General features: G+C 38.0%; 1 protein-coding gene across 1 annotated transcript; it reads left to right on the top strand.

Annotated features, from left to right (window-relative positions):
- Nucleotides 1-9,257: 9,257 nt before the first annotated feature.
- On the top strand, nt 9,258-23,030 carry LOC145113980 (uncharacterized). The gene is made up of 5 exons (XM_079050005.1): nt 9,258-9,446; nt 9,658-9,996; nt 10,105-10,233; nt 10,294-10,939; nt 22,843-23,030. The coding sequence occupies exons 1-5, from the start codon at nt 9,258-9,260 to the stop codon at nt 23,028-23,030; spliced, it is 1,491 nt and encodes a 496-aa protein (XP_078906131.1).
- The last annotated feature ends 2,400 nt before the right edge of the window (nt 23,031-25,430 follow it).

The following is a 25,430-nucleotide window of genomic DNA, read 5'->3' as shown; positions in this document are numbered from 1 at the left end:
TCCACACAAGAGTTCAGCTCTAGCGCCGAACAGTTAGATCTTCTATCTACATAAACATACGAACAATCATACATGAAATAACAAGTGTGCTCCAACCTCGGGTGAATGTTATGGGTCGAATCATAGTCTTACATCTTGCCATGGATACCCCATGGTCTTTCCCTGCAATGTCATGGTCAACCCCCATGGTCTTACAAGCAAGTGACATGGGCTACCTCATGATCTTTTTCCTTGCAATTCCATGGGCTACCTAATGGTCTTATAATGTAACGCCCGCAGATTCGGGCTAGTCAATTAACATATAATAAGTGTTAAAAACGACTTTCTGATAGAAGAAAATTTATGATAAATAATCTTAACCAAAGTTGTAGTATATGTGACAAGGATTTCGTACATATAAAGAACACTAAAATCCAACTTCATATGAAGAAGTTATGCTTCTTCGAAGTTTCGCGATTAAACAGACACGACTGCGTATCGTAAAAAGTGAAATTTTGATAAATTACTTTTTAGCCTAAGTAATGTAAATGAAAGTTGTTGCTGTCATAAAACCGAGCATATAGAGAACGTCCAAATCTTACTTCTTGAGAGGAAGTTATGATTTTTTGAAGTTTCAGCGTAGCAGCACAGGCATAGAAATCGAAATTGAAATCGGTTGATTGTTAACCGAAACAATCTGATGAGAATTGAAGATATCGTGAATATGAACCCGTCGATATAAAGACAATCGATAACGGAGTTCGTATGAATAGGTTATGAATTTCGCATGGACTTTAACATTCTAAACCAGTCTAAATATGAATTTTTGTTAGAGCAAGAATTAGATGTTGAGACCTTAATGAAAGTTGTAGATCTTATCGAGATGATTCCTGGGATATAAAGAACATCAAAAACGGAGCTCGTATGCGAAAGTTATAATTTTTCGAAGTTCACGAAAAATATACGATAAAAGGGATGATGTGGCACCATGAGAGGGCGCCACGTAGCTCGGTCGGCGGTCGGCTCTCCATCGACGACAAGGCGACGTGGCCCTAGGAAAACGAGACACACGGAACCATGATGTGGTGACACGTGGCACCTTTTTGAAGAGTAGAAGGTGGCTGAACTAGGCGTTGACACGTGGCAGGGAGTGGGAGGAGCCAGCAAGGCGCTGGGGTGCAACGTGCTTCTTGACCCTAAACGGCGCGCTTGCTGAAGCCTATATATACCCTCCAAAATTTGTTTATTTTCCACACCAATATCACTCCAATTCCTCTGGATCCGTTCCAAACTCTTGAGTTTGATTTCTTTAAACTTTTAGAATATTTTAGAAGAGTCTCTGGAGCTCTAGGAGTCTAGCAAATAGAAGCTTTCGGTTTCAAAGTTCTGTCCGTATGTTTTCTCGGTTTTCGCTAAAACCTCTGTAAGTTAAGCTATACTCTTTTGCTTTCAATGTAACTTACATTTATAGTCACAAGTCGTTATTATGAACCTATAAACAAGATTTATCAATAATTCCAAGTCATTATACTGATTGATCTACTTACGGGGATGATGTCTAGACTGGATTTAGTGAGGTGTTTAAAGTGGGATTTCCAAATTCTATATTATGTATACCAAACGGACCCTACCTCCGATATGATCATACATGGTTGTTCCTTACTTAATAGATATTGATGTAGATATTCAAATTAGTAAGGAATCTTGTAACGCCTGTGTTTCTAGGTTAGGCATTAATGATGATGTAATAGTCTAGGCCAACCTTTGTAATTTATTTTGAAGTAATAAGAATGAATTATATGAATTTATGTGTCTTATACTTAATTATTATGATTTAATAAATTAAGGATAAAAAATAAGAGTCGAAAATAAATGTTAGATAAATCCGATATCTATGAATAAAGTTGTAGTGGTTGAAACAAGGATTCCAGAGATATAAAGAATACCGAAACCCGAGTTATAACGAAGAAGTTATGACCTGTCGAAGTTTCGCGACAGAACCGGCACGACGCTGTGTGACGTAAAAAGTGAGTTTACGATAAAGTGCTTTTTAGCCTTAGCAATCTAAATGAAAGTCGTAGTATATGTTAAACCGAGAGTGTGCATAAAAAGAACATCCAAATCTGATTTCGTATGAAGAAGTTATGATTTTTCTAAGGATTCGGCATAGTAGTGTACAACCCGAAATTCGATTTATAGATCGAGCAATCTTTAGTCGACACAACCTAAACGAGAATCGAAGATCTCGTCAATAGTAGTTCAACGGTAAAAAGACAGATGAAAACGGATGTCAGATGAACAAGTTATGAAATTTTAATGGACTTTTCCTGTCCCGGCCTATTAAAAATATAACTTTAAAAATAAAGTCAAAATTAGCCGACGGAGTATGAACGAAAGTTGTACAGTATAATCTCACCTACGCGTGGATATAAAGAACGTCAGAAATGGAGTTCGTATTCGAAAGATATGAATTTCTGAAGTTCGGAACACAAACTTCGAGGTCTGACCAAACTGACGACGTGAGCAAGTATGGCTCACGGCGTGAGGTAGTTGATCGACACCTCTCAAGCCTAGAAGACACATGGCAAGCCTACAAACTGATCGGGATCGAGCTCACGACGTGAGCTTATATGGCTCACGACGTGAGAGTCGAGTTTTCAGCCTATAAATAGAGAGCCAGCCCTCTTGTTTCGGTTTACACAAAAACACAACCTCTCTCCCATATTGCTGAATTTGAGCTATTTTCCCGAGCCGACGATCGCTAACTGCTGACAGTGTCTAGTTAGATTCTATCCAGTCACACTACTAAAGTGAGTGTATAGTCACTTTCATCTTACACATAGATATGAAATATTTTATATAAAATACGTGCTATGTGTATATATATTGTTTGCTTATTTGAGATGGATGTTGAATGAATGTTTTATACATGTTTATAATGATTTAAACTGTATATGTATTTTTTTCTCTACAAATATGTTGGGTATAACATGGGTAGATGAAATAGTTGGTGTGTGATGCAATAAAATGATGAGAGGCCTCGATGTTGTTGTTGTTCCAGTCATCTAGCGGAGTATAGGTGACAACCACATACCTTTGTAGACAGTCCAGTGGAACGCTAGCACGCTCGCAACCTGCAGGTGTTTTTGAACTAAGTGTTCACCAGATGTACTCTATCCCCCACATGGTTGCTTTACGGACATATATGGCTGAGGAATCCCCTTAGCAGTAAAGTTCATCCCGGTGATGATCCTTAGGCTAGGTCCCTTATGATAGTTGTTTAGGGACGTAAAGTGATGATAACGGGAATGGATAATCAGGGTTATTGTTGATTGATGAAATTAATAAATTTATTATTATTTGTGGGTTGAAAACCCTATATGCTCACCAGGCTCCCAAGCCTGACCCACTCAACTTTTTATATTACATGTAGTGGACCCAGAGCATAGTTGGATGATGACGAGGGATTTTTGGATTATAGGCCAGTAGATGTAAATAACTGTTGTAAGGCTTATAATGTACTGTTTATGCTTTTGGTCTGTATCGGAACATGACATCCCGAGGTTTTGTTATATAATGAAAATACATTTCTTGAAGAAATGCTCTGATAAATTTTTATCATATTTTGTTTTGGGGATAAATTCCGCAACACCTTTTGGAAGATTACTCTGATTTTATTTTAATAGCATAAACTAAATCGGTCTTTTCTGGCCGAGAAATTTGGGGATGTCACAAATCTAGACTATCATTAGTCACCAGGAATATTAGACTAAGACTTGATAAAAATCATACCTAGGTCGCATCAAAGGAAAAGCTAAAGGTGTTAGGTGAAGCTCTGCCGAAATCACCAGTCATTCACCTAAGTCAAGTGAGTGCACAATTACTTTCAGCTTACACATAGATATCATGTATCTAATTTGCTTAGACGCCCTATGTTTTATTATCTGTGTTCTTGATAATTGTGCTAAATGAGATAATGATTTTTACCCGCAGTGAATTATATATGTATTTTATTATACTTATATTGTATCGAGTAAAAAAGGTAGAGAGGGAAAAAAGATAGTATAATGGTGAGACACCAAGCCAGAGATTGAATAATGGTTAGAGACCATACGATAGATAAATGTGAGAGACCATGCCCAACTAAGAGTCGTCATAAAGCAGAGTATTGATGACAACCACAAACTCTTCTAGACAGTCCAACGGAACACTATCATACTATCCAGGAGTATGGATTATGTGTTTATTTGAGTATTATATCCTCCTCATGGTTTCCTTACTGACATGTATTGCTAAGGAACCCCTGAGGCAATGTTGTCTGCTCGTTGTTACAGAGATCCTCTAGGAAAGGTCCCTTAAGATTATCATTTTAGGACCGAAGAGTGAGAATAACGAGAGTTGGTAATCGGGATTAATATGTTTGGTGTTATATTTATATATATATATATATATATATATATATATATATATATATATAACAATATAATAATAATATTATGGGTTGGAAACCCTATGTGCTCACTAGGCTCCTAAGCCTAGCCCACTCAGTTTTTTTGTATCACATGTATCAGTACGAAGGTACAATCCACTGAGAGATTCAAGGAGTATATGTCATTAGTGCAATAAGATATTGTAAGGCCTTTAATGATTACATTTATGTTTTGTTGGGTTTTCTACGCATCAAATACATTCTAATCTAGGTAGCAGAAAAATCAAAACAACGATATACCTAAGTGTGCATGTAACCTATGGATATATGGTTTCATGCTAGTTACATCAACCCTAGAAAACAAAAATACAAAGAAGAAAAACATACCTCTTATGTAGCCCTTGATCTCCATGCTTGAGATCTCATTATCCATGAAGTTGCTTGGATGAGAGGACCCAAACCAGAATCCCTCTAATGGTATCACACCCAATGACATCAAAGAGTGGAATAAAAATAATTAGGAGAAGGGTCAATTTCACAAACCCTAAGAAGGTTAGAAATCGTCCCTAAGAGGGGAGGAAGAAGGGTTGGCGAAACTTCAAGCCAAGGTGCAAGAAAAAATGAAATCCCTAAGGCCTTATTTATAGCCTTGGATCCCTTCCTAGGTTTTGTACTCCTTCCCATGTGGGATGGGAGCCTAACCACGAAATTCACTCATTCTCCCATGTGGGATGTAATGATTTTCATCCAACCCTAATCCCATAAAGGTTCTGGAACATTCCTGATTAACCAACTATCGATTAATGAATATTCAACCCTTTAATTAATTAAACTGTGAATTAATTCCCAGAATATATTTCCAATTAGTTTTTAATTAATCATTAACCATAATAGTTAATAAACCAATTTCTCCTTTATTTATTCTACTCAATTTGGGTCTTGAGGGCAACCCAAAAGGACCCTGTTATTATTAGAAATATTATCAATAGTTAATGACCTTGGACACTATTTCCAACATGTTTATGTTTCTTGTATCAGTTATGACATCCCAAAGTTTATAATAATCAATGAAAAACATTTTCTTCGGAAATATTTTTAATGGGACAAAATCCGCTTTTATAAATAAACTATGTTTTAAAAAAATAAGCATAAATAAAATGGTCTTTGAAAAATGGGAATGTCAAGTTGGTATCAGAGCATTAGTTTAAGCGAACTAGGATTTTAGAGGATTTCTAGACTTAAACTTAGAATGCTAAGTGATGATCGTGAGATGTGTGTCAATTATATTTTAGGTAATACACCTGAATTGACACAAGCACTAGCTTACTTTAGGATAAGATGCCTCTTTGCTAACAACCATACCTGACATCAAAGGCATTAGAGAACCTGAATCCTTCTAACCCAGATACAAGAGTTCCAACACATATATACAACCCCACAATCAACAAGCAATCCAATCATAAATAATCAATCAAAATAGAACCATAGTTGGTTAAAACAATACCATTCAATAGATCATCCATGTTTACAACTGAAACAACGAAAACATAGACACCAAGATATTGATGACATCAACAATGCAACATCTAATCGAGATGAAAAACTGATAGCTCAAACCCCGAACCTTGAAACTCTAGTCGTCCCATGTCGTCCGTCTGGTAACTGCCAAGCTAAAGGTATTGGATCCAAAATCACCCCATCCGCTCTCAGACGACAATTAACATTAACGTGGCCTGACTGAATGCAAAAAAAGGATACTTTTGACTCCCTATAACCACAATCTTGACTTTAGTGAACCTCCTGACCGCATCTGAAACATTCGAAACTGGCACATGACAAGTGCCCCAAATCTGGCCACACCTACCGCAAGATCCGTGAGTCTCTCAATCTCCTGACAGAAAGTCAATCACCTTGGTCTGATTGTTGTTGTTGATACGTGAGCCTGATCATGTTTCCTTTTCTGTTGATGGATCTCCAACTCCAACTCTCTCTCTCTCTCTCTCTCTCTGGTTGCCTCAACCGGACTGGAAAGTGTCTTATGACTCGAGATGCTCACATGCTCTTGGATTTCCATTCTCAACTTATCATGGTAGCGAGTCATCCTTATCTCCTCCATTATCGCATACTAAGGGAAAATCAGTGCTTTCTCTCTGAACTTGGCGGTGATATCCGCCATTGTCTCTGTAGTCTGTTCAAGTGCTAAAAACTCTCGGGCCAACTATTGAACCTCAATCGCTGTCAAAAACTCTCTCTTGAATTTGGTGACAAAATCCTCCCATGACATGGACTTGACCTCAATAGTTCGAGGCCCGGAACGAACTCGCACCACCAATCCCAAGCTCTGTCATGTAAATCTGACATTGGCCTCCGCCGAACAAAAGTTGGCATGAAAGGCACTCTCCGTATCAGCAATCCAACACATACTAATGATCGGTTCCCTAATCCAAAAGAAACGAGGAGCTCCACAAGCATCAAACTACCTGAATGCAACCACACGAACCTATGGCTGACCGGCCTCCAAATCGGCCTGTAGAATCCTAATCCGCTTGTACAACATCGAAACCAACTCATCTCTAACAGTACTGATCATACCCGACCAAACCTCCCTCACGAACCTCGAAATCTCTGCAACAATAATGTCGTAGACATCCTTCTCACTCAGATCTGAATCTCCAACACAGAAGGTCATCATCCTGAATCTGATCGATAACAGAAACACATCAAGAACAATGCATAATATAAACCCACACCATGCATACCTACCTAGCTCCTTGGTATTCCTGAAACACCCCATGTCCCATGTATGGATCCTATGCTTTCAGTAGTATATGCCCAATACTACCTTCCACACTTATCCATACTTATTCCATGGTCCTTCCCACGACTCCCAAGTCACTTTGCATTACTCCACTATACTCCTCACACGCATGGATACAGCTAGCCATATGCATAATACTACACTTTATAAACTATCTCTCTAGGATTCTCCCTTCCCACAACCTGCAAGCCGAACAAGCCTCAACTAACGCACAAGAAATGCCTCGCAAATGCGCAGTCGTACATAATACAGAATGAAATAGACATTCAAATAAATGCCTCTACCCGAAAAACCTAACCAAACAAGGACATGTAATAAGGACAAAACATAAATTCTAAGGCTATTAAATTCTAGTTATGTACAACCCCTACGGTATTGAATAAACAAATCAACAATATCTGACAAATATTCCAGAACATTTACTGCAATAAGCACATACTAAGCATACGAGGCATATCATACAAATCAGTCAGTTATAGCATGCAATTCCTGATCCGATCCTTAGTCTACAAACTATCATGCAAAGAAATTCATAGCATAAATACATAATCATATGGTTATATTGGGAATCACTTACTTCCAGAGATCTGGTTGACTGTACACATCGCATACTCCAATTATTATAAAACCTTTTTAGAAAATCATTTTCTTAAATAAAAGCATTCTCTTTTCAAAAATTCATTTAGAAAATCTCTAAGTCCTCAGTTTGAGTTCAGACACACCATAAGGTGTGCCTAAATCCCTCAAACTAAGGCTCTGATACCAACTTGTAACGTCCCGAAAATTCAAGAGATTTTTCAATTTTAAAATATAATAACCAATTAAAACCTTTGTTTTAAAAACGATTAAGTAACATTCATTTGATTGGAACATTACACTATCTGTGTTAAGTTTACAAAACCGCAAAAACAAATATCTTCAATGCGTGTGTACAGTCCCATTGAGCTTTCCTCACGAGCGACCTGTAAAAATGTTTAATCCATAACTGTAAACATAAAGCTTAGTGATTTCCTCAGTATACCACATATTCCATCATATATATAATGCATCCACACAAGAGTCTGACTCTAGCACTGAACAGTCAGATCTCTTATCCACATAAACATACGTAACAATCATACATGAAATAACAGGTCTGCTCCAACCCCAGGTGAATGTTATGGTTCAAATCATAGTCTTACATCTTGCCATAGGCTACCCCATGGTCTTTCCCTGAAATGCCATGGGCTACCCGATGGTCTTACAAGCAAGTGTCATGGGCTACCCCTATGGTCTTTTCCTTGCAAGGCCATGGGCTACCCCCATGGCCTTACAAGTAAGTACCATGGGCTACCGCCATGGTCTTACAAGCAAGTGCCATGAGCTACCATCATGGTATTTTCCTTGAATGCCATGGGTTACCCATATGGTGTTACGAGCAAGTGTCATGGTTTACCCCCTTGGTCTTACAAGTAAGTGCCACGGGCTACCCCTATGGTCTTTTCCTTGCAATGTCATGGGCTACCCCTATGGTCTTACAAGCAAGTGTCATGGGCTACCCCCACGGTCTTTTCTTTGCAAAGTCATGGGCTAGCCCATAGTTACCTAGATCGATAATTAAGTGGCGAACCTCGTACCCAATCGTTTCGTACCCAAACGAAAACGGGGACGTCCAAATCGTTGTGTCAGTTCGTCCCGGTACACCAAATCGATCGACCCAACTCATCAAAATCGAAGTTCCGATCGCTATTTAGAACGCCGATTTCCGATTGAATCGCTGAACCAACACCAATTGAAACTCAAATTTAAGGGTTGGGGTCGTCGATTGAAGATTGAGCGGTAATTTTTTCTAGTCGAACGTTTCAGAAAAGTGCAATTGTCTCCTCGATTCTTCCAACGATTTCTTCTAACGTTCATATTTTTATACAATCATAATTCAGACATGAATGTAAGCTACTTCAATCATCTTAATTTCATCTATCAATTTCTACCTCCGATTTCTTCTTCTACTCTTTCTGTCTTTCGTCTTCTTCTCTTCTGTGGTTGCCTATTATGGCTTTTGGGAGGAAAAACACTTCTCAATCTCGACCTACTCAATCAGATAGTGAGACAGAAGGCACTTATATCATTGAAACACAAAACGTGATTGATGTTGAGGATAAGGTGCAACAAAGCCAATCAAGAACAATAAAATCCCCACCCACTCAAGAAAAAGATGCAAGCAGACCACTTCTTGAAGAAGTAACATTCATTCAATCATCAACAGGAAACAAGAAAAAAAAATAGAGGCACTAAGAAATGGGTCTGCAACCACTGTAAAGGGGAATTTACCAGCTCATATACTCGAATCCATGTGCATTTTTTTGGGGCTGCAGTGGGGAAAAATCCAGAGATTAGACGGTGTCCAGTTATTTCCAGAGATACTCTAAAGTACACTGCTCTTTTTAATAAGGTTAAAGAAGCTGAAAACAGTGGTGTTGCTGCCAAGTCATTGAAGAATTCAATCCTCTCAAAAACTGCATCTTCAAAAAGAAGGATTGAAGAATCATTTGGGATACTTGAGAGGAATGCGGTTGACATGAAGATAACTCGAGGCTTGTGTGCTAATGGCATTCCATTTAATGTGTTACGGAACCCACAATTCCTTGAAATGATTCAAGCCATCAAGAAATCACTAAGCGATTACAAGCCCCCTTCGTATGAAAAAGCTAGAACCTCGTTACTTGATGAATGTGTGAGAGAAGTGGAGAAGGAACTTGCACCAGTGAAAGACGCGTGGTCAACGCAAGGAGTATCCATTGTCTTAAATGCTGGTCGAATGTAAAAAATATGCCACTTATAAATGTTGTTGCACAAAATTCACGTGGTGCAACTTTTATGTACGCGGAGGATTTTTCAGGTGAAGTCGGGGGCTGATATTTCTAAGTTTCTACAAGGAGCCAGTGAAGATATTGGATCAAGTAGTGTTCTCCAAGTCGTAACCGATAACGCGGCTAATTGCAAGTTGGCTGGACAGGAAATCGGAGAGGTATATAAACACATATTTTGGTCCCCTTGTTGTGTACATACCTTAAATCTTATTTTTAAGGACATGGCAAAGACATTTACTTGGCTTTCCGACACATATAGGAGAGGCAAGGGTATTCTCAATTTTTTTGTAAACCACACACATGCCTTATCTTTCTTTAGAGAAAACTCGAAATTGCAATTATTGAAGTTTGCAAAAACCCGTTTTGCATCCCATTACATATTGTTGAAAAGATTAACCGAGTGTAGGGAGGCGCTTGCTACTACTATTGTCTTAAACTCGTGGCGGGAATGGATCAACAAAGGGGATGAGCACACTCGGGTACTAAGTAATCAAATTGGTGATACAATCAAAGATGATGACTTTTGGGATGATATTGATCATGTTTTGGCGATTACAAAGCCCATCTTTTACATGATAAAATTTTGTGATGGTGAAGGTCCCAAAATGGGAGAAATATATGAACAAATGGACAATATGATGGGTCAAATCAAGGAGGCTGCTATGACTATGAGGGACAATAAATTCTCATCATATTTCCCTGAAGTTAGAGATATTGTTGTCGCAAGGTGGGATAAAATGACTATCCCTCTTCATTGTTTAGGATTTGCTTTAAGTCCTAAATATCATGACAAAAACTATCTTGAGAAATTGGCACCAGGAGGCATGGAAAGAAGACCTCCCAATGAAGACAAAGAAGCTATATGTCACACCCCCGAACCAGACGGCGGAAACGTCCGAGGGCTCGTGTGACTATCAATTGAAATATCATCACAATGAATATACATGAAACATTACACAATCATCACCAAACATTACATATTACAACTGGTATTGTTTACATCAAGTACATTGTCTTAGGTTACATAATTCCAAAATATTAATAGTACGATGAGTTGACATTACACAAAATAAATCCACACACTTAAAGGTTCTTCTGCTTAACGGTTACCTGAGAATACAAGTTATTTTGAAAACGGTCAACATATATAATGTTGGTGAGTTCATAAGCATGTTTGAATGAAAGTTTTTGTATTGTTTGTAAAACCCAGAAAATCCGATATTTTCAGTAAAAAGTCTGAAAAATGATGTGAAAATTGAGTATAAATGCATGTGTGAATTTCATAGTAGTAACATGTAAGTATGCAGTTCAAATTTCTTTGTATTCTTTCTGTTGTAAGTAGATGGTATTTGAATAATAGTATTTCCCCAAAAAATCCATTATTTTCTGATTTATAAAAATATTACGATCTTTGCACTATCGTATGATTTGTTTTGTATACGTTATATGTATTTAGAAATTCGAACATCAGATTATACATGAATATGAAAGGATAAGGCCCAACAAACATGAAGAAAAGATAACTATGGCCCATTAGACATATAAGTTATTTCCAGGCTTGTTAAGTATGTCATGGACACATTAAAGCGCATTAAGCACATGATGAATTATTCCAGGCTAAATTAGCATGTAAATTGGCCACTAAGGCCTAATAACATGTAATGAATATATTGGGCCCAATAAACATGCAAATGGATCACGAAGGCCCAATAAGCATGTATAGCAAGTGCTAGGCCCAATAATCGTACTGTTGTTGTATTTCGTTTATTTGCTATAGTATAGTTCATTTAGTCGAAACATTTATCCATAGCGTTATAAAAAGTCAAGTATTTTCTTATAATGATATTTTTAGTTTGATACGTTAAAATTCTATAATTTGAACCCGTATTTATTAAATATTACACTTTAGGTCCCTTAAGAACTAATTTGAACATTTAAAGGCTTATTTTTACAAAATATCATTTTGGTCTATTTTAAATTAAAAAAAACATTTTACTCTATAAATTTATAAAAATTTATATTTTCGTCCCAAATGTTTAGTAATTGATGGGTTTGGCCCAAAAATACGTATAATGACATTTTCAGCCCATTTTTGCAGAAAATTACTATTTTAGCCCTTATTTGAATAAAATGACATTTTCGCCCCAAATTTTATAAAATTAACATTTTTGACCCAATTTTGAAATAAGTGTCATTTTCAGCCCTTATTTTCGTTTATTCTCATTTTTGGCTCAAGTTTTGATTAAATAACATTTTAATTCCCAAAAATTGATATTTTTGCAATTTGGGCCCAAAAAGCCATAAGGCCCAAATTGAGGCCCATAATGCAAAATATTACACTTTTGGTCCTTTGAAAAGTATTTTTGTTATAAAAACTCATTTTTATACAAATGTGACCCTTTTGATCCTTACAAAAACCGTGAGTGGTAAAAATTATCCCAATCTTTTGTTTACTTGTCAAAAATGGTCCTTATACAAGATTTTTGTTTTGCTTTTCACATCTAAAGCATGTATAACACTTTTATCCTTGTAGTATGATGTTTAGAGTGCTTTAGTTTATGAATCTCACCCATTTTTGTTAGAGTATTCGAGATTCATCAGGATTTATCACAAAATCACAACATAAACCAAGAAAATCACACACAACATGCAATAATACATAGATCTACACATGAACACTTGTATTCTCCCCAAAAACATGTAAAACCCGAAAACAAGGAGTATGAACTCACCTTGCTTGTTTGATCTCGGTTTGGTGAAGAAAAGAGAGAGGTTTCGGTTCTAGCAAGCTTTCCTTGAGTGATTTTCGAACTTAGGAAGTTTCTAAGAGTATGATCATGGAGTAAATCTATGTAAGAAGGAGTTCTTAATATTAAAATGAAAGGAGATGTTTGTGTTTGATAATAACTCACCAAAGATTGAAAATACTTGATGAAGATCCTTGAAACACAAGAAAAATTCGAGATCCTTGATGGAAGGAGGAGGATGATCTTGAGAGTGTTTTGGAGAGAATTTGAAAGTGTGTGTGTGTTAGCTCTCGGCCGAGAGGATACGAAGAGAGGGGAGAGAGAGGTGAAGATGTGATGGGTGCTTAGAAGTATGAGCTTTATCTTTGCTTAATGGGTAATTAGCATGGAGAACCACAAGGTAAACTTGAGGTGGCACCATTTAACTCCATGCACAACCCTTTTTTTTTTATTTATAAACCCATTGGGCCGAGAATGGGCTCAATAAATGAAGGTGAATTAGCTTTGGGCTCCAATCCTTGGCTTTGATCGAATTTCATAGGCCCAATATTATTTTTCGGCCCATTGGGCCCTTAGGATGGTTCACGGCCCATTTGAATAAATGAATTGGAGTTTATGGCCCATTAAGGCCCATTAGGTTAGAATGAATCATTCTAGGCCCATATGGTCCAAAATGCTATAGATTTATGAATTTGGTCCATTTAGAATCCAAATAGGGCTTCTAAGCCCAAAATAGTCGAATTGAATGCTGATTGGTCCATTCGGCCCAATAAGAAAATCCTAGTCCATAAAGAACTTGAACCGGGATTTTTAGGGTTTCCAACCCTTAGTTGAACATGAGAGATGTATTTGAATGAGTATTGAGTGATATTCTCTTAGAGTACATGCCTTAGAAAAGTTGATTGATTACATGAGAATATAATTTCCTAGCTAAAATTGCTAGTTCTGACATCATCCCCCCGCTAGAGGGAATTTCATCCCGAAATTCTTTCGAAAGATAGGTTCACGAATGAGAGAATAGGTGAGGGTACTTCTGCTTCATCATGTCTTCGCGTTCCCATGTGAATTCCGGTCCACGCTTAGCGTTCCACCGAACCTTCACAATTGGAATGCGACTCTGCTTTGTACGTTTCGCTTCCCTGTCCAATATCTCGACTGGTTCTTCGATGAACAAAAGATTCTCATTAATCTCGATCTCTTCCAAAGGAACGACAAGAGTTTCATCTGATAGGCACTTTTTCAGATTCGAGACGTGGAACACGGGGTGTACGTTGCTGAGCTCGGCAGGTAGCTGCAGCTTGTAAGCCACTGGACCAATCCGGGCAAGAATCTCGAACGGTCCAATGTATCGCGGGTTCAGTTTTCCCCGTTTCCCAAAGCGGATCATTCCTTTCCAAGGTGAGACCTTCAATAACACGCGATCCTCGACTTGAAATTCTAATGGCTTTCGCCGCTTATCAGCATAGCTCTTCTGTCGGTCTCGCGATGCTTGGAGTCGAGCTTTGATTTGGATTATCTTCTCGGTCGTCTCACGAATAATTTCTGGCCCTGTTAAAGTATTGTTCGGTGATTGCCCCTTTGCTAGTTGGGTGTCACCCACCTCGGCCCAGCATAGAGGCGATCTGCATTTACAACCATAAAGAGCCTCGAAAGGAGCAACCTTGATGCTCGTGTGATAACTGTTGTTGTATGAGAATTCGATCAGAGGCAAGTGAGCATCCCATGACTTGCCGAAGTCAATCACGCAAGCTCGGAGCATGTCCTCAAGTGTCTGGATGGTACGCTCGCTCTGACCATATGTCTTTGGGTGATAGGCAATGCTCATATCTAGCTGTGTTCCCATTGCCTTCTGAAGAGATTGCCAGAATCTTGAAGTGAACCTACTATCTCGATCCGAGATAATAGACACTGGCACTCCATGGAGCCTCACGATTTCTTTGATGTAAATTCGGGTCAGCTTTTCCATCTTGTAGGATTGTTTTATTGGTAGGAAATGAGCGGATTTTGTTAACCTTTCGACGATTACCCAGATAGCATCCAATATGTCTGTTGTCTTAGGTAATTTGGTCACAAAGTCCATAGTTATCCTTTCCCATTTCCACTCGGGTATCGCTGGCTGTTGCAATAATCCTGAGGGCTTTTGGTATTCCACTTTCACCTTGGCGCAAGTAAGACACTTACCCACGTAAGTGGCTATCTCTCCCTTCATATTTAGCCACCAATAATGTTGTTTGATATCCAGATACATCTTATCTGACCCAGGATGAATAGAGTATCGCGTCTTGTAGGCTTCATGCATGACTACTTCTCTAAATCCCCCAATCTTAGTAACCCAGATTTTGTTCATGAAGTAGTGAGTTCCGTCCTCGTTAACTTCAAATCCCTTATCCATTCCCCGCAGTGATTCACTAGCGACATTCTCCGGTTTCAATGCGTCCAATTGGGCTTCCTTGATCTGTGAGGTTAGATGAGATTGGATGGTGATTGATAGAGTCTTCACGCGACGACTTGAATACTCCGTTCGGCTCAGGGCATCGGCTACCACGTTAGCCTTGCCTGGGTGGTACTTAATCTCACACTCGTAATCATTTAGCAGCTCAACCCATCTCCGCTACCTCATGTTTAGTTCCTTTTGATTTAAAATGTGTTGGAGGCTTTTATGATCGGTGAAAATGGTGCACTTGGTACCATAAAGGTAGTTCCTCCAAATCTTCAAGGCGAAGACCACAGCTCCCAGCTCGAGATCATGGGTGGTGTAATTCACTTCATGAGTTTTTAGTTGCCTGGACGCATACATAATTACCTTCCCGCGTTGCATAAGGACACAACCTAAACCTTGATTCGAAGCATCACAGTAGACTACGAAGTCTTCAGTTCCCTCGGGTAAGGATAGCACTGGTGCACTACAGAGGGCTTGCTTCAAGGTTTGGAAGGCAATCTCTTGCTTCTCAGTCCAGTTGAAAGGTATGCCTTTTTGTGTCAATGTGGTGAGAGGTTTGGCTATCTTGGAAAAGTTCTGAATGAACCTTCGGTAGTAACCTGCAAGACCCAAGAATTGGAGAATTTCCGTTGGTGTTGTCGGATTTGCCCAGCCTTCAATGGCTTTGACCTTGGAAGGATCTACATGAATTCCTTCCTTGGTGACAACATGACCCAATAAATTTACACTGCGGATCCAAAACTCACATTTGGAGAGTTTCGCATACAACTTTTCAGCCCGCAAGGTCTCTAAGATCTGTCGGAGATGTTAGCTATGCTCTTCTTCGCTTCGAGAGTATACGAGAATATCATCGATGAAAACGATCACGAAATTGTCAAGGAATGTGCGACAGACTCGATTCATGAGGTCCATAAATGCAGCGGGGGCATTTGTTAGACCGAAGGGCATCACGACAAATTCGTAATGACCGTAGCGAGTTCGGAAAGCAGTCTTAGGAATGTCCTCATCTCGGACTTTGAGTTGATGATAACCGGATCTCAGATCTATCTTCGAAAAGTAACTAGCCCTTGAAGCTAGTCAAATAGATCATTGATTCGTGGAAGGGGATACCGGTTTTTGATGGTGAGCTTATTCAGTTCCCTATAGTCAATGCACATCCTGAAGGATCCTTCTTTCTTTTTAACGAAAAGAACCGGAGCTCCCTATGGAGAGAAGCTTGGTCTTATGAATCCTTTATCCAGGAGTTCACTCAGTTGGCTGGATAATTCTTGCATTTCAGCGGGAGCCAACCTATAGGGTGATTTGGCGATCGGAGTGGCTCCAGGCACGAGGTCGATTCGAAATTCGACTTGCCTTTCTGGGGGTATTCCTGGAAGATCTTCAGGAAATACATCTGGAAAGTCGCACGCCACTGGGATGTTATGAATGTTTATCTCTTCCTTGGTTTTATCTACGACGTGAGCGAGGAATGCGTAGTTCTTCTTATATAGACACCTTTGTGCCTTGATACACGAGATAAGGCGAAGATTTGTGTCGGGTTTATCTCCATAGATTATTAGGGTTTCGTGATTGGGAAGATGAAGGCGAACGACCTTCTCATGACACATAATATCAGCATGATGGGGGCTTAACCAATCCATGCCAATTATCACATCAAAACTCCTAACATTTACAGACATCAAATCTATTTGGAAAGAGTGGTTGTTTAGTGTTAACGTGCATCCTATATAGATATCTTTAGTTGATTCAGTCTTCCCATTAGCCATTTCCACCGTGAAGGTTTCATTGAGCTTCTGAGGTCGTTGTTTTAGTAAATGCTTAAACTTTTTACTAACGAAACTTCGCTCTACTCCACTGTCGAATAAGATGCATGCATATGTGTTGTTAAGTAGGAACGTACCGGTGACAACGGTAGGGTCCTGGACTGCTTCACCTTGTCCCAAAGTCAAAACTCTCCCCGATCCCCCAACTCCTTGATTTTTAACATTGTGGCAACTGCGCTTGAAATGCCCGGTTCTCCCACATCTGTAACAGGTATGACTGGCCCCAGCATTGGTGTTGTTGTTGTTGTTGTTGTTGTGGTTGTTATTGTTGTTGTTGTTGTTATTGTTTGGCATCTGGTTCTGTTGAAGCTGAGTCCTACAGTACTTTGTTGTATGGCCTTTCCGGTTGCACCTTGTGCAAATCATCTCTCTGCATTCCCCCTGATGGTGGAAGTTGCATTTGTTACATTTAGGGAGATTTCCTGAGTACTGCTTTGGAGCATTTGGCGTGGATGAGGTTGGAGCATATGGTGTGGTGGTAGCTTGAGTTGCAGCATGGACAATCACAGTTTGTTGTTTCTTTGATGATTCGGAGTTCTGTTTTCCCTTTCGCTTGTTGTTTTTCCCTTTCTTTCTCTCACCTTCCTTCTTAACCTCCGCTTCTCCTGTTTTGGCACCCTTTTTTGTTGCCATGATCATACAATTTCTTAGCCAGCCTCTTGGCACTATCAAACGTCTCAGGGTTTGTCGCAATGACATTCCCTTGGATAGGTGCAGTCAATCCCCAGATAAACCTCTCAATCTTTTTCCCTTCTGAGGTGATCATTCCGGGACACAAGAGAGATAGCTCACTAAACTTGGATATGTATGCATCGATATCGGAGTTTTGAACCGTGAGGTTCCACAACTCTTGTTCCATCTTCTGAATTTCGCCTCTTGGACAGTATTCAGCCAACATCATTTCTTTAATCTCTTCCCATGGCAACGCGTTCGCCACCGAGAGTGTCATAGCCTCTACGTGGCCATTCAACCAGGAGAGAGCTTGATCAGTGAATGTGCAAGCCGCAAAATTGACCTTGCACCCATCCGGACACCCGCAAATTTCAAAAACTGATTTCACCTTCTCAATCCATCGCTTCATGGCTATTACGCCTCCCGTTCCATTGAAGGTTCGAGGTTTGGCGTTGGTGAAGTCCTTGTAGGTGCAGGTTCGTGTGGCTCCGTGGTTTGTTCCTTGATTTGTGCTTCCGGTTCCCTGTCTGTTGCCTTCTCCGATGTTTCCATTGCGAATCTGTGCAAGTGCTGCAGTGACCGTAGCGGACACTGCTGCTTGGAATGCAACTGAGTTTATTTCCAGCAGGGTCGGTGTTGCGTTGTTTCCACGGTTGGGTCTTTGAGGCATCTTTCTGTCAAAGAACAGAAAGATGCTGAGTACATATCGTATTCCGAGTTTAGAATTCCATAGACTCGGCGTATCGAGTATGCATTTAGGTGATTCCATGTATTAACATAAAACAAGGAAATAAACACATAGCAGATAACAACATCACGATAAAAACATAAAGCATTTCCATTAATACTAATTGTTTTTAATACATGAAAATTTGCCAGAAGGCATACAGTACATAGGAAAACATATAATCCGACAGCATGACGACCCTATGAGTAGTGTAATCACTTAAACATAAGGTCGATAGTACATAAAGTAGCATACATATAAAAGGAAACATAACGATACTAGTAAGTGAGGGAGCGAAACCTAGTCATGACGAGATGCGTCTAACAGTAATAGCGATATCATATTCCAAAATGTTGCACTACTAAAATAGCCATCTCGGTCATTTCTCTAATGACCTCATCCCTTTCCTGTTCCGCTCGCACGACTCGCGTCTCCATTGCCAGCAGCTGTTGTCGAAGAGCGGCAATTTCTTCTTCCGAAGAGCGGGTTCCACCAATGGAGTCCCTTGGCGGTATAGGGTGGTCCTGATGCACTTCTGTGGTAGGAGGCTCGCCGAGAACTTTATCAGTGTTCTTATCGTCCTCTTCATCGTCATCAGTCTCGTCAAAATCGTAGTCCATATCTGTATACTCCTCACCCTCAAGGTCAGAGGTTGCCTCTGGTCCTACCACGGGGTCTTCTTCAATCTCTCCGTGAGCCACTAGGTTCTGGTGGAAAAGAATGCCCTGATGCGCTCCATCCATGGTGGCTGCGCGAGAAGCTGGGAGTGAGAAGTGTGTAAAAGGGGTGTATATAGAATTTCAAAATACTCTTATAGTATATTCATTATTTATGTTTGAACTTCTGAGAAGTTTTGGATATGAGGTAAGTTTCTAGGTCAATTTCCTGCCATAATTACCCCCAAACACATGTTGGTCATATTTTGAATAAATATAGTTGATCAGGCTATATTTACCCCCAATATAACTACATAATTTCCCGGGTTTAATCACATCGTTCCATTTCCTTTAGAGACTTTTAATGTTATTATTTTAATGCATGCACTTTATTCAGAGTGTTTTAGTCCCATTGTATTTATAGTTGCATATCAAGTATGGTTAGATATGCCAGTTCACTATAAACAATGCTCTGATACCAACCTGTCACACCCCCGAACCAGACGGCGGAAACGTCTGAGGGCTCGTGTGACTATCAATTGAAATATCATCACAATGAATATACATGAAACATAACACAATCATCACCAAACATTACATATTACAACTGGTATTGTTTACATCAATTACATTGTCTTAGGTTACATAATTCCAAAATATTAATAGTACGATGAGTGACATTACACAAAATAAATCCATACACTTGAAGGTTCTTCTGCTTAACGGTTACCTGAGAATACAAGTTATTTTGAAAACGGGCAACATATATAATGTTGGTGAGTTCATAAGCATGTTTGAATGAAAGTCTTTGTATTGTTTGTAAAACCCAGAAAATCCAATATTTTCTGTAAAAAGTCTGAAAAATGATGTGAAAATCGAGTATAAATGCATGTGTGAATTTCATAGTAGTAACATGTAAGTATGCAGTTCAAATTTGTTCGTATTCTTTCTGTTGTAAGTAGATGGTATTTGAATAATAGTATTTCCCCAGAAAATCCGATATTTTCTGATTTATAAAAATATTGTGGTCTTTGCACTATCGTATGATTTGTTTTGTATCAATATGACTTACGAGTTTTTAATTTCCGTAATGTCGTGATGGGAATGGATCTCTATATGAGTTGTTATAACCATGCATGATAGTGCCAAATTTGCCTGTCTTGGCATTTTTCCAAACGCCGGATTTTCGATCAAGGTTTTGTCAACCTAGACTAGCCTAGTCTAACTGTAGCGAACAACTCAGGTGCGGGGGAGTCACCCCCGTATAGATCTATACATAAACTCTCGCTCTCCCTCCAGGAGACTCTGATTATAACTACAGGCTACGGTCATACACTCAATGGAGTCAGCCGACAAGTCTCACTAGATTCCAATTATTGCCACATGAATATGTATACGTTATATGTATTTAGAATTTCGAACACCAGATGATACATGAATATGAAAGGATAAGGCCCAACAAACATGAAGAAAAGACAACTATGACCCATTAGACATGTAAGTTATTTTCAGGCTTGTTAAGTATGTCATGGACACATTAAAGCCCATTAAGCACATGATGAATTATTCCAGGCTAAATTAGCATGTAAATGGGCCACTAAGGCCCAATAACATGTAATGAATATATTGGGCCCAATAAACATGCAAATGGATCACGAAGGCCCAATAAGCATGTATAGCAACTGTTAGGCCCAATAATCGTATCGTTGTTGTATTTCGTTTATTTGCTATAGTATAGTTCATTTAGTCGAAACATTTATCCATAACGTTATAAAAAGTCCAGTGTTTTCTTATAATGATATTTTTAGTTTGATACGTCAAAATTCTATAATTTGAACCCGTATTTATTAAAAATTACACTTTAGGTCCCTTAAGAACTAATTTGAATATTTAAAGGCTTATTTTTATATAAAATGTCATTTTGGTCTATTTTAAATTAAAAATAACATTTTAGTCCATAAATTTATAAAAATTTATATTTTCGTCCCAAATGTTTAGTAATTGACGGGTTTGGCCCAAAAATACATATAATGACATTTTCAGCCCATTTTTGCAGAAAAATACAATTTCAACCCTTATTTGAATAAAATGACATTTTTGGCCCAAATTTTATAAAATTAACATTTTTGACCCAATTTTGAAATAAGTGTCATTTTCAGCCCTTATTTTCGTTTATTCTCATTTTTGGCTCAAGTTTTGATTAAATAACATTTTAATTCCCAAAAATTGATATTTTTGCAATTTGGGCCCAAAAAGCCATAAGGCCCAAATTGAGGCCCATAATGCAAAATATTACACTTTTGGTCCTTTGAAAAGTATTGTTGTTATAAAAACTCATTTTTATACAAATGTGACCCTTTTGATCCTTACAAAAACCGTGAGTGGTAAAAATTATCCCAATCTTTTGTTTACTTGTCAAAAATGGTCCTTATACAAGATTTTTGTTTTGCTTTTCACATCTAAAGCATGTATAACACTTTTATCCTTGTAGTATGATGTTTAGAGTTATTTAGTTTATGAATCTCACCCATTTTTGTTAGAGTATTCGAGATTCATCAGGATTTATCACAAAATCACAAAATAAACCAAGAAAATCACACACAACATGCAATAATACATAGATCTACACATGAACACTTGTATTCTCCCCCAAAACCATGTAAAACCCGAAAACAAGGGGGTATGAACTCACCTTGCTTGTTTGATCTCGGTTTGGTGAAGAAAAGAGAGAGGTTTCGGTTCTAGCAAGCTTTCCTTGAGTGATTTTCGAACTTAGGAAGTTTCTAAGAGTATGATCATGGAGTAAAGCTATGTAAGAAGGAGTTCTTAATGTTAAAATGAAAGGAGATGTTTGTGTTTGATAATAACTTACCAAAGATTGAAAATACTTGATGAAGATCCTTGAAACACAAGCAAAATTTCGAGATCCTTGATGGAAGGAGGAGGATGATCTTGAGAGTGTTTTGGAGAGAATTTGAAAGTGTGTGTGTGTGTGTGTGTGTGTGTGTGTGTTAGCTCTCGGCCGAGAGGATAAGAAGAGAAGGGAGAGAGAGGTGAAGATGTGATGGGTGCTTAGAAGTATGAGCTTTATGTTTGCTTAATGGGTAATTAGCATGGAGAACCACAAGGTAAACTTGAGGTGGCACCATTTAACTCCATGCACAACCCTTTTTTTATTTATTTATAAACCCATTGGGCCGAGAATGGGCTCAATAAATGAAGGTGAATTAGCTTTGGGCTCCAATCCTTGGCTTTGATCGAATTTCATAGGCCCAATATTATTTTTCGGCCCATTGGGCTCTTAGGATGGTTCACGGCCCATTTGAATAAAAGAATTGGATTTTATGGCCTATTAAGGCCCATTAGGGTTAGAATGAATAATTCTAGGCCCATATGGTCCAAAATGCTATAGATTTATAAATTTGGTCCATTTAGAATCCAAATAGGGCTTCTAAGCCCAAAATAGTCAAATTGAATGCTTATTGGTCCATTAGGCCCGATAAGAAAATCCTAGTCTATAAAGAACTTGAACCGGGATTTTTAGGGTTTCCAACCCTTAGTTGAACGTGAGAGATGTATTTGAATGAGTATTGAGTGATATTCTCTTAGAGTACATGCCTTACAAAAGTTGATTGATTACATGAGAATAGAATTTCCTAGCTAAAATTTCTAGTTGTGACATTATACTTGGTGTTTTGAAAGCATTTCAAAGAATTTCAGAGACAGATGAAGAAGAAAAGAAGTTAAGAGAAGAATTTGCAATATTTCACATGAAGAAAGGAATTTATTCCTTGCCCGGAACGCAAGTCGATGCCCTAACTATGTACGGGATTGATTGGTGGGCCACATATCGAGCGGAGACTCCGGTTTTGGCGGATGTAGCAAAATGAGTACTCTCTCAACCAATCAGTAGCTCTTCGGCAGAGAGGAATTGGAGTATGTACTCTCATATCCATAGTATCAAGCGGAATTGTTTAATGGCCAAAGAGTGGATAAACTTGTGTTTATCCAGTCCAACATTAGACTTATATCCCGTTTTTCAGAATCTTATAAATCCGGACCCAACATAAAATGGGACATGAAACCGAAAAGTGATTACATCAAAGGTTCAAGTGCTCTTTTAGAGGAAATTGTGTGGGAAAATCTTGATGATGAAGGCTTGGAGAATGATAGAGGAAAAGGGCAGCGAGTTGAGTAAAGATGGTGATTAAGCTTGTTACTTTGTTACTTTGTGTCTTGTTTTATGTTTTGCACTTTGGCTTAATCATGTACTATGTAGTATGTGTTATGTAATTCTGTTTTCTGTTTTTAGTTCCTGTCACTTGGTAATCAAATATTCAAATTCAACTATGTTTGTTGTCTTTGTAGTAATTGAACATGTATTCTGGAAAATCAAGTATGTTTATTGTTTAAGTGTTTTTTGGGTTCACTGTAAGTGATTAATTGGGTTCATTGTACCGGATCACAAGGTACACCGTACCCAATCGTACCGGTCCGTACCGAAATGAGCCTACCCCTCCGTACCCGATACGCTCAATTTAGTGAACCCCGTACTCGTTTTTCGTTCCCGTACCGGAGCGTACCGCGTTTTAGGCAACTATGGTTTTCCTTACTAAGTTTGCTTTTATTTTATTTTTAAGATGATGTTTGCGTTCTAAATCTATGTTTATGGCTTTGGTTAATTTATGTTATGTTAGGTTGTGTACAGTGATTGAATTTCTTTTTTCTGGTTTAATTTGTTGTTATAGTAATCGTGGGCAATCAAGAAGCTATAATGCATGCATTTTAAAGTTGGAGATAGTTTCTAATTTTGTCCTCAAAGGTGTTGTTGGCTTCCAAATTAGTAAGTAAATGATCCATGCTCTATGTTTGATTGCAGAAATAATATTTATACCCTAATGTTTAGTCATTCCAATTTCCAAGTATACCAAAAGAATTTCAGTTTTACCCATAACAATTCAACTGCTTTGAACCCATTTGGCTCTATAAATGACAGTGCTATGACGCTGTGTTTTTTGAGAATTTCTATTTTTAGTAACAACAAATGGAGGTATGATGATGTAATAAGCAAATGACTGAAAGCATGGAGCTCCACCCATGTAATTTCCCCTATATTCCTAAATTATAACTTAATATATTCCTTTATGGTAATGATATTTAGATTTTTCACATTCTATTCACAAGATGAATATTTCATTTAACTTTGTAGATTCTGGTTTTTGTCAGATTTGATAAGATAATTTCAAAAGAGATCCCTTCTTCAATCGTGTATAAGGTTGAAAAAGTTCATGCTTTTCGTGATATTAATCCTCAAGCACCTGTTCATGTTTTAGTAATCCCAAAGCTCAGAGATGGTTTAACAGAGCTTGGAAAGGTAAACTACACTTTAGCCCCTGTGTTTTGCTGATTGTACACTTAAGGTTTTGGTTCCTGAATTTTTTTACCTTTCTCATCCCTAAAAAGTCTTTTGGTCATGTTTTTAAGTCATGAACTGTTTGCTGTGAATTTTAAACTGTTAACCCCATATACATTTTTCTATAATGTCATAAATTGATAACTAATTATTTGTTCTTTTACAAAACACAATTGTTTTAAGAAAATCAGTATCATAATGTAAGCAACTGAAACCTTTTGCTTACAACATATAAAAAATTACGGGTACTTTGCGACTAAAACGTTCCATTTGCTTACCTTACAATAATAATAAAAATGAAATCAACAAGAATAGTAAAATCGATAATAAATGTAGAAGTAACGGGAAGATAGTCATTATATTAATTTTCTCTTTCCTATCATCAAGGCTGAAGCACGACACGAAGACATATTAGGGCATCTTTTTCACACATCAAAAATAGTAGCAGAAAAAGAAGGAATCATTGATGGATTTCGTGTAGTCATCAATAGTGTTGCTCCTGCATGTAAGTTGTAATTTCTGTTTTATTGAATTATAAAATTTTTGTTTGTTTCTAGATGTGATTATAGCATCTTATTTTCATTTCTGTGTATATATGGATTACATTATTATAATTGTGTAGATTTTATAAAGTATAATGTTCTAATAAGAAAAAAAATTGAGTGTAAAACGCTATAATTAGGTAGATTTTTCAAAATATAATGTCCTAATAAGAAAAAAAACTTGAGTGTACAATGTTATAATTGGACATATTTTTCAAAGCATAATGTCCTAATAAGAATAAAAAATTGTAACTATGATGCTATATTTGGGTATATATGTCAACGTATTATGTTCTGCTGATGAAAATTAAACTTGAAAAGTACAATGCTATAAT

The sequence above is a fragment of the Lactuca virosa genome, chromosome 5 (assembly GCF_052849685.1).
Source record: "Lactuca virosa cultivar CGN04683 chromosome 5, Lactuca_virosa_CGN04683_v6, whole genome shotgun sequence".
Lineage (NCBI taxonomy): Eukaryota > Viridiplantae > Streptophyta > Magnoliopsida > Asterales > Asteraceae > Lactuca > Lactuca virosa.
This window is presented reverse-complemented; position numbering and strand designations above follow the sequence as displayed.